The sequence below is a fragment of the Strigops habroptila genome, chromosome 3 (genome assembly GCF_004027225.2).
Source record: "Strigops habroptila isolate Jane chromosome 3, bStrHab1.2.pri, whole genome shotgun sequence".
In the NCBI taxonomy this organism is placed as follows: Eukaryota; Metazoa; Chordata; class Aves; order Psittaciformes; family Psittacidae; genus Strigops; species Strigops habroptila.
Genome location: NC_044279.2, coordinates 1,517,115 through 1,526,866, shown reverse-complemented (window position 1 = coordinate 1,526,866; position 9,752 = coordinate 1,517,115). Strand labels below are relative to the sequence as shown.

Genomic DNA, 9,752 nt, shown 5'->3' with positions numbered 1-9,752 from the left:
TGCGCGCGGAACGCCGGTCCCGCCGCTTTCTCTTATTGGTTGAGAGGGCGAAGAGGGGCGGGGCTAGTGGAATCGCGCGGGAAGTGCGGGGGCTGCGGCGTGCGTGGAGGCTGCCCCTTGGCAATGGGGGGTAAAAGCGGGGCCAGGGCTGAATAGGGGCTCCCCTCGTAATGGGGGGCTCTGTAGTCGTGGGGGGCCTTTGGCAATGGAGAGGGCTCGATAATGGGAGGGGCTTGGTGATGGGAGGGCTTGTTGGCATTGGGGGGCACGTGGCACTGGGGGGGACCTTGGCATGGCGTAATGGGGGTAGTTGGGGGGGACCCTTGGCATTGGGGGGGGCTTGGTAATGGGGGGAGCTTGGCAGTGGGGATGGCTCCTTGGCACTTGGGAGGTTTGGTTATGGGGACCCTTGGCATTGGGGGGGGGCTTGGTAATAGGGGAGTTGCTTGGTAATGGGGAGGACTGGCATGGGGAGGGGTTGGTAATGAAGGGGCTCGGTACTGAGGGTCTTTAGCAATGAGGGGGAACCTTGGCATGGGGGGGCTTGGTAGTGGAGGGGCTTGATTGTAGTGGGGGCCCCTTGGCATTGAAGGGCTTGGGAATAAGGGGAACCATTGGCATTGAGGCTGATCCTCTCAATTCACAGCTGGAGCATCTTCTTATGGCTGACCAGCTCTGCTCTTCGTCGTGTTCATACGTGATAGAAGCTACAAACGGGGACGGGGCTCCACAACACGTTTGCTCAACACGTGTCATCTGCTGTCACCAATGGAGAAACTGGGGAAAAGGATAAAAACATGAGTGCAGGTGAAACCTGAGTCGGTCACAGAATCCCAGACTGGTTTGGGTTGACGGAACCTTAAAGCTCCTCCAGTTCCAACCCCCTGCCATGGGCAGGGACACCTTCCACTAGAGCAGGTTGCTCCAAGCCCCTGTGTCCAACCTGGCCTTGAACACTGCCAGGGATGGGGCAGCCACAGCTTCCCTGGGAAAAGTCTGTGCCAGCGCCTCAGCACCCTCACGGGGAAGAGCTGCCTCAGAGCTCATCTCAGTCTCCCCTCTGGCAGGTTAAAGCCATTCCCCTTGGCCTGTCCCTCCATCCCTTGTCCAAAGCCCCTCTCCAGGTTTCCTGGAGCCCCTTTAGGCACTGGAGCTGCTCTAAGGTGTCCCCTTCAGGAGCCTTCTCTTCTCCAGGCTGCCCCAGCCCAGCTCTCTCAGCCTGGCTCCAGAGCAGAGCTGCTCCAGCCCTCGCAGCAGCTCCGGGGCCTCCTCTGGCCTCGCTCCAGCAGCTCCACGTCCCTCTTGTGCTGTTGCCCCAGAGCTGGATCAGGACTGCAGGGGGGGTCTCCCCAGAGCGCAGCAGAGGGGCAGGATCCCCTCCCTGACCTGCTGCTCACGCTCTGGGGATAAAGTGCAGGACATGGGTCATCCTGTGTTTTATTTGTGGACTTGAACCCTCTGTCACGGTCCTGGCATGAGGGGTTTTGCTGTCCTGGGGTCAACGGACCAGAGGTTTTGCCCTTAGTTTTGATCTTGTGTGAGACCTTTCTGTGTCTGGCAGCTCCAGGACTGGGCTAAGAGCGAGCACCTCAGCTCTGACATCTGCAGGCACTGTGTGTTAAGAGAACTGGGGCCCTTCAGTGCTTCATGCTGCTTAATCCAAAAACATGTTTCCATTTTGAGTGAGAAATACCATTTTGAAGTAGAATCATAGAATTAAAGAATCTTTTAGGTTGGAAAAGACCTTGAAGCTCATCGAGTCTAAGCATTAACCCAGCACTGACAAGGCCACCATGTCACTAAGTGTCATGGGACTGTCTTGCATTGCTTTTTATCTTTCTGCTTGCCTCATTTGCTGTGTTTTGAGGCTCATTTGATGTCTTTTGAGGAACACGAAGTCAGAAAACAGCCTTTCTGTTGTGCTGTCATGGCTGAAAAGGAGGAAGCAGCATCATGAACTGACCCTTGGATCCTGCTGTGTGAGATCAGTTGATTACTTTTGTGGTTGCCATAGACAGGTTAGAGGACTTTATCCTCTGCACCATGATGTAGTAGGAAAGTAGAAGCGAAACTGTGTGAGCAGTGTTCTGCTGGTAGTTCTATCGAAGGAAGCCCATCCTGTGCCATCATTTTGGGTTTCTCGTGAGCATTTTTGGTAGCAGCAAGTCGTGTTCTGTGTTCTTTTCTTGCTGGCTGCCCTGTGTGTGGAAGAGAGGAGCTCATGCATGTTTCAAGTAAGGTTTTCTTAACTCTTCATATAGATTTGTGCTGCTTCTTACTCATCCTCGTGGGGAAGAGCTGTGCTGCCAGTGGGTTATGATTCCTCCTTAACGGAGGATCCCAACTTCGGTCTGTTTGTGAGAGGCTTAAGCTTGTGTGTTTGAATGCTGGCTCTGACCTTCCTTGGGCAAATCACTGTTGTGTCTCACAGGGGATTGCACAGTTCAGCCTTCACAGTTGTCCTCAGCATCCTCCTAATGATACTTTGTCTTTACACTACTGCTTGTATCTGCTTCCTGCATGTTATGGTATTGTAGGGAGAGCCACAAAGCTTCCAAGGGTCCTGGTTTTATGTTGTCCCCTTTTGTTCTGAAGCCTCATACAACTCAGGAGTGGGGACCTGGGGTGAAGTCACTGTTGCAGTGACTGCAGATGTGTTGCCCTGACATGATTCATTGCCCTCCTTAGCACCCCAACAGAGTGTTGTATGAGCTTCTGCTGTGACCATATCCTGGGCTGCCCCAAAAGAAGTGTGACCAGCAGGTCAAAGGAGATGATCCTGCCCCTCTGCTCTGCCCTCCTGGGACCCCACTTGCAGCACTGTTGCAGTTCTGGGGTCCCCAACATCAGAAGGACATGGAGCTGTTGGAGCAAGTCCAGAGGAGGCCACGAGGATGATCAGGGGCTGGAGCAGCTCCCGTATGGAGCCACGCTGAGAACATTGGGGCTGTTGAGCCTGGAGAAGAGAAGCTGCGTGGAGACCTCAGAGCAGCTTCCAGTGTCTGAAGGGGGCTACAAGGATGCTGGAGAGGGACTTGTCATCAGGGACTGGAGCAATAGAACAAGGGTTGATGGGTTCAAACCGAAACAGGGGAAGTTCAAGTTGGATACAAGGCAGAAGTTGTTCCCTGTGAGGGTGCTGAGGCGCTGGCACAGACTTTTCCCAGAGAAGCTGTGGCTGCCCCATCCCTGGCAGTGTTCAAGGCCAGGTTGGACACAGGGGCTTGGAGCAACCTGCTCTAGTGGAAGGTGTCCCTGCCTATGGCAGGGGCTTGGAGCTGGAGGAGCTTTAAGGTCCCTTCCAACACAAACCAGTCTGTGACTTATTTGGAGAAACTCCTGGGTGAAACTCCAAAAAGAAACTGTGCCGTTTGTCTCTGTTAAAGACATGGGGTTTATACTGTTGTTTGCTGACACTTTGGGGTCTGTTTTTTGTTGCATGTTGGCAAAGCAGGGAAGAGGTTCAAGAAAACCCACCTCACAGCCCATGACTGTGAAGCTCTCGCCCGGAGCGCAGAAGGTTCGTCCTCCCTGACGCAGCCGTTGAGTCAAAGCCGAAGCAGAGGGGATGTAAACAGGGGCCTCCATCCCAGCCACCGGACACGGAGACGTCGAGGAGGTACCTGGTTGTGGGTGCTTTGAAGGCTGAGGGGTTTGGGGGAGAAAAGTGCTGATACGGCGTGGAGCAAAAGGGTGTTGTGTAATCCATCCCTGAACTTGTGCTGGTAGGAATCGTGGAATCCCAGGTTGAAGGGATCTCAAGGATCAGCTGGTCCAACCTTTCCAGGTAAAGCATGACCTAGACATGATGTCCCAGCACCCTGTCCTGCCCAATCTTAACAGTGTCCATGTTGGGGAATCCACTACTTCCCTGGGGAGATTATTCCAGTGACTGATTGTTCTCCTGGTGGAAAATTCTCTTGTGTCCAGTTGGAATCTCCTCAGGAATAACTTGTGCCCATCAGCCCTTGTCTTTTCCATGTGACTCCTTGTCAAAAGGGAGTCCCCATCTTCTTTGCAGCCACCTTTTAACTACTGGAACATGGGGATAAGGTCTCCCCTGAACCTTCATCTCTCCAGGCTGAACACTCCCAGCTCTTTCAGCCTTTCCTCACTTGGCTTCCCAGTCCTTGCATCATTTTTGTGGCCCTTCTCTGGACCTTCTCCAGCCTGTCCACATCTGTTTTGTAGAGCAGGGACCAAAACTGAGACAGTGGGGACCAAAACATAAGCGGAGTAATGCCAAGTGAGATGGGTGCAAAGAGAAGACATTGGTTGGCTTTGAGTGTTGCATGGCAAAACTGGGGTCAATCTCTGCCTCTGCAAAACCAAGTAGCTAGAAAAAGAGATTCCATGACTGCTTCCCTCTCTGGGGGACTGGTTTGTCTGTGCGTGTGTGTTTAGTCTCTCCTCACACCAGAAATGCCACTGTGTCTCTGTCATTGAGCTGTTGGAGACTACCTGTGCAGAACAGCAGCTCTCCCTGAGGAACACTCCTATTAGAAACTATTAATGATGTGACTCCTGCTTCTAGATACTCTTTAGGATAGCTATTAACTAATAATGAGCTGTCTAGTTATGTAGGATGCAGAAGTGGTGTTGATATTAATGATCTTCAGCTTTCCTGGGAGTGGGAAACATTGTGATACCCAACTTGGAGATGCTACACACACATGTTCGTGAGGAGACAGGTAGAAAGTAAAGGAGAACTATATCCTGTATTGTTCCTGAGTGCCTTGGTCACTGTGAAGATGGGACTTAGGAGCATTGTTGTGTTGCCCTGGGAGGCTTGGGAATCTCTCTGTACCTTGGTGTAAGCTGACTCGCTTCACAGGCTGAAGTGCGCCAGGATGAGACATCAGAGTCCTGGACTCTGTGTTCATAGACATACTTCTCCATTTTCATACCAGTGATATTCTTGACTATCTCACTTTAAAACATCTCATTATCTTGGATGCTGCAGGCTTTAGGCTATTGGACTCGAGCATTTGCAGGGAAGCTGTTCTTTTTAAGCAGTGTCTTTCAAATCAGACCTCTTCAAGGCTACACCTTAAGGAGCATCCAGAAATAAAATGCATTAAAATCAGCAATAGCTGCTGGTGAATTGTTTCTTCTCGAGTTGCTTTTCAGCCAAGCATCAGGGTATTTTTGGAGCAGGACATATGAATCCTATCAGTGCTGATAACTCTAGTCTGTGTGCTGTAGGGACTGTGTGGATGTCAGAGGAAGGAGAGGCTGCTGAGAGCAGTCTCTTTCCAAGTTTCAGTTTCCTTTATGGTCTTCAATGCTTTATCGCATTGCAGCCAGGCAAGAAATCACTATTTATCCTCTTAAAGGTAGTGGTCTTTCTTACACGGTGGTAGGAGCAGCAGAGGCTTGGTGCTGTGACCTTCTTATGCTGCAGAGTAGTTAAACCTTGAAGCTCTTCTGATATCTTAGTGTGCTTCTCATTCACCAGGTTAAAACCAGTAAGGAACAACTGGGAGCCCAACCTCATCCTGAGGAGGAACACCACAACTCAAGCCTTGCATTTTGTTTCCTTCTTATTTCTTGTAGACAGTGGAAAGAGGTGGACATTGTTCTGTTGACTTCCATAGGTTGCCAGAGAAGCAATACGAAGCAGGGTAGTTCACCTGTAGGAAGCTCATACATCTGCGAGAAACCCTATGGAGATAACTACCACCTTACACAACCTTCTGTCTCCTTTTTAGCTCAGGAGCAGTGTGCTTTGGCCTTGTTTCTGTTCACTCCATTCGTGTTCTTTCTCTTTCTACAGGCCAAGGTCAGCTCAGCATCACTGATTACTTCACAGTCCCTCGGACACAACAAGTAGGTGCTGGTGGGACAAAGGACAGTGGAATCAAAGAAGAGCTACTGGATCCCACCTTCACTGATGATTCCTTCAGCAATGACTCTGATTTTCTGGAGGATGAGGACTTTATACCAACTCCCAAGGAAAGCTCCAGGAAACAACCTCTGTCCACTGCAGGTGCCCTCAAGCAAGAGCATGATTTGTGGGGTGAGCCTGAGGAGAAGCCCATGGTGGTTCATCCAGAACACAGCCGGATCAAGCAGGAACTTGATGATATGGAAATTGAACCAGTCCCTGATGCACACTTTGGACTCCTGGGGACTCGGAACTGGGAAGTGCCTCAGGGAAGTATTGATATGCTGCCTGTTGAAGTCCTTAGGAACATCTTTGCTTTCCTACCAGTGATTGATCTGTATCAGAACCTGAGCCTGGTGTGTCACTGCTGGAGGGACATAGTCAGTGATCCACTGGTAAGGACTTGCTGTGACGCAGATTTGAGCCTCTTCCCTCTCCTACTGCTCTGCTCTGTCTTAGTCTTGTGGCTACATGTTGTTGCTGTAGGAGCATTCATGCTGTGACTGTCTCTTTTTAAATCCCTTTATTGTTCCCTATTGCCCACATCCTTTCTTCTGAGATCTTTTTTGGTCTTCTGGACCTCAGTGGCATCTTCAGATGCCAGCCTGTATCGGAAGATCAATATTGGGGTAACTTCCCTTGATGCCCTCTAATGTTAGGGGAGAAGCTGCTGCTTGAGCATTCACACACCACTCAAGGGGTCACACACACCAGCTGAGACTTTAACTGCTGGGACCAGTGTCCCTTTGCAGGGGGTGGCTCCAGTGAGCCCATGGGTGCCCCTTTTGACTCCTTACTCACATTCACTCTCAGATGCTCTTCTTCCTCCTCCTTCAGGTTCATCTTCCTAATGTCTAATCTCAGTCTCCCCTCTGGCAGGTTAAAGCCATTCCCCTTGGCCTGTCCCTACAGGCCCTTGTCCAAAGCCCCTCTCCAGGTTTCCTGGAGCCCCTTTAGGCACTGGAGCTGCTCCAAGGTGTCCCCTTCCGGAGCCTTCTCTTCTCCAGGCTGCCCCAGCCCAGCTCTCTCAGCCTGGCTCCAGAGCAGAGCTGCTCCAGCCCTCGCAGCAGCTCCAGGGCCTCCTCTGGACTCACTCCAACAGCTCCACATCCCTCTTGTATTGTTGCCCCAGAGCCGGATGCAGCTCTTATCTCGTGGAGTTCTTCTGCTGACAGTGGTAGTCTCCTTATCTTCTGGTTTGTGCTTCTTGTGCTCAACGGCAGAGCACAGGACACTAAAGAAACTGGACCCAGGATAAACATGACTTAGCAACGGCTAAACCCATCAGTGTAAGAACTACATTCTTCTCACACTAAAGACAAAACACAGCACTGTGCCAGCTTCTGGGAAAAATACCAGGAAAACTAACTCTATTCCAGCTGAAAGCATCTCTTGGTGAAAGTCCATGGCTTCTGGCCTAAGGCTTCAGCAGATCTAGCTGCTTTGTAAAGCTGAGTCTGAGCAAACAGCATCCTAAGCCACACAATACTCTAAGTGACTCAGGTGATTAAAACTTACTTATTTAAGCTAAATAACTAATATCTCTCAACACTTCCCATAATATGGATAGAGCATCCTGTAAGACTCCACACAATCTTCCTTTCTGTCTGACGGGGTCATGCAGGACACTCTGGCTCCAGACTGGGCAGTGTCCTCTTGTGGCTGATGTATGTCACCGTGCCCCAGCTCGCGCATGTGGTGTCTTGTGTAGTCAAATGGCTTTAGAGGAAAGGCCTTTAACTCTGGTTTTATGGAGCTGGATTCATCTGCAGTCAAGGCTCTCACAGTACAAACAGTCATGACCCCGCTGGCAGCCGTTTTGGCTGCAGTGAGGATCTCTGCATTCAACTGGAGGTGGCTCAGAGGCAGCCAGCACTGCTCAACTTGCTCCATTCACACTGGAAACACTCAGTGTACAAAGAGGTTCCTCAGCCTGGCTCAGAGCAGTGGGGGACTGATCACAGCCCAGGTTTTCTTGGGGTCCATGTTCTAGTTTGTGCCTTCCTTATAAATTAGGATGAGTGAGGTTGGACGCAATGCAGGAGGTGTCATAAAATCATGGAATGGTTTGTGTTGGAAGGGACCTTAAAGCTCCTCCAGCTCCAACCCCTGCCCCGGGCAGGGACACCTTCCACTAGAGCAGGTTGCTCCAAGCCCCTGTGTCCAACCTGGCCTTGAACACTGCCAGGGATGGGGCAGCCACAGCTTCTCTGGGCACCCTGTGCCAGCGCCTCAGCACCCTCACAGGGAAGAGCTTCTGCCTCAGAGCTCATCTCAATCTCCCCTCTGGCAGGTTAAAGCCATTCCCCTTGGCCTGTCCCTCCAGGCCCTTGTCCAAAGCCTCTCTCCAGGTTTCCTGGAGCCCCTTCCTGGAGGCACTGGAGCTGCTCTAAGGTCTCCCCTTTAGGAGCCTTCTCTTCTCCAGGCTGACCCAGCCCAGCTCTCTCAGCCTGTCAATGCCCTTCACTCTGCTTTAGCAGCACGCTTTGAGCCTGGAGAGCTAGAGATGCATAAAAATGCCTGCATTAAATGCTCGGTGTGCTCAAGTCCTCTCCCAGATCTGCTCTTTACTCTGTACACAGTCGAAAAGTCAGGGTCCTGGTGTTTTCACTAGAGAAGTCCAAACAGCAGGCTGCAGGAAGGTAGGGCTTCATGGACACAGAGACTTTAAGCACTCAGGGTAGATCATGCAATAGTGTTGAAAATATCCTCATTCCTGTAACATTTTGGTGTTTGAAACTGAACCAGCATCATCCTGTTCCCATAATATTATTGAAAACAGCCTTTTATAGACATGTTTGCAGGCTATGAGGAACAAACCTGTCTTTCTTCTGCTTCCTCTTCCCTTCCCCGTCTCATGCTTGGTAGGTGTTTCCATCAAGCTACAGGGACTTTTTGAACTCCAGGTTGTCTTTGGATGTTACATTGATGAGCTTCTTGCCAAAAGAAGCCTATTTTCCAGTGCTGTGAGGTGAAAGATGGTTGTATGTGCTTCACATTCCAGTTCATACCCTGGAAGAAGCTGTACCATCAGTACCTAAAGAAGGAGGCCACGGCCCTGCGCAGCATCGAACAGGTCATGCAGGATTTTGCCATAACAAAGGAGCAGGAAGGATGCGTGTTTGGGCTGGTCAGGTGAGTCCAGTTCAGCACTGACTTTGTACCTGTAGATCCTCAGACCTTCCTTGCTTTGGATCTTCTTCCATTTCATCCTGTGAATTGCCAGGAGAAAAATGGGTTTGTCTTCTAAACAGGAGGGAGATGGACAGGAGGATGAGTAGGAATCACTACCAGGATTCTAGAAATAGGTAAAAAACCTCCCTTTTCCTCTTCCTTGTTCTCTTTGGAGCACATGGTCATAGAGTCATCTAGGTTGGAGAAGACCTTTAAGATCATTGAGTCCAACTGTTAACCCAGCACTGCCAAGGCCACCACTAACCCGTGTCCCCAAGCGCCACATCTCTTAAATACCTTCAGGGATGGTGACTCCAGCCCTGCCCTGGGCAGCCTGTTCCAATGCCTGAGCACCCTCTGGGGAAGGAATTGTTCCTCAGCTCCATCTAAACCTGCCCTGGGGCAGCTTGAGGCCGTTTCCTCTTGTCCCATCCCTTGTTCCTTGGGAGCAGAGACCAGCCCCCTCCTGGCTCCATCCTCCTGTCAGGCAGTTGCAGAGAGCAATAAGGTCCCCCCTGAGCCTTCTCTTCTCCAGACTAAACCCCCACCTCAGCTGCTCCTCATAGTACTGGTGCTCCAGACCCTTCACCAGCTTCATGGACCTGCTCCAGCATCTCAATGTCTTTCCTGTAGCCCAAAACTGAACATGATATTTGAGGTGATGTACAAGTGAGGATGAAATCTGCAGAAG

General features: G+C 50.9%; 1 protein-coding gene across 3 annotated transcripts in view; it reads left to right on the top strand.

The window, feature by feature from the left end:
- Positions 1–65: 65 nt before the first annotated feature.
- FBH1 (F-box DNA helicase 1) overlaps positions 66–9,752 on the top strand; it is a 31,454-nt gene continuing 21,767 nt past the window's right edge. For 2 of the 3 annotated variants that reach the window (XM_030479779.1, XM_030479777.1), the window contains exons 1-5: positions 66–130; positions 647–807; positions 3,452–3,619; positions 5,777–6,282; positions 8,892–9,022. In XM_030479779.1, coding sequence (XP_030335639.1) covers positions 798–807; positions 3,452–3,619; positions 5,777–6,282; positions 8,892–9,022 — 815 coding nt within the window. In that variant the 5' untranslated portion in view covers positions 66–130; positions 647–797. The remainder of the gene's footprint in view (positions 131–646; positions 808–3,451; positions 3,620–5,776; positions 6,283–8,891; positions 9,023–9,752) is intronic. The other variant, XM_030479778.1, reaches the window with a different exon arrangement.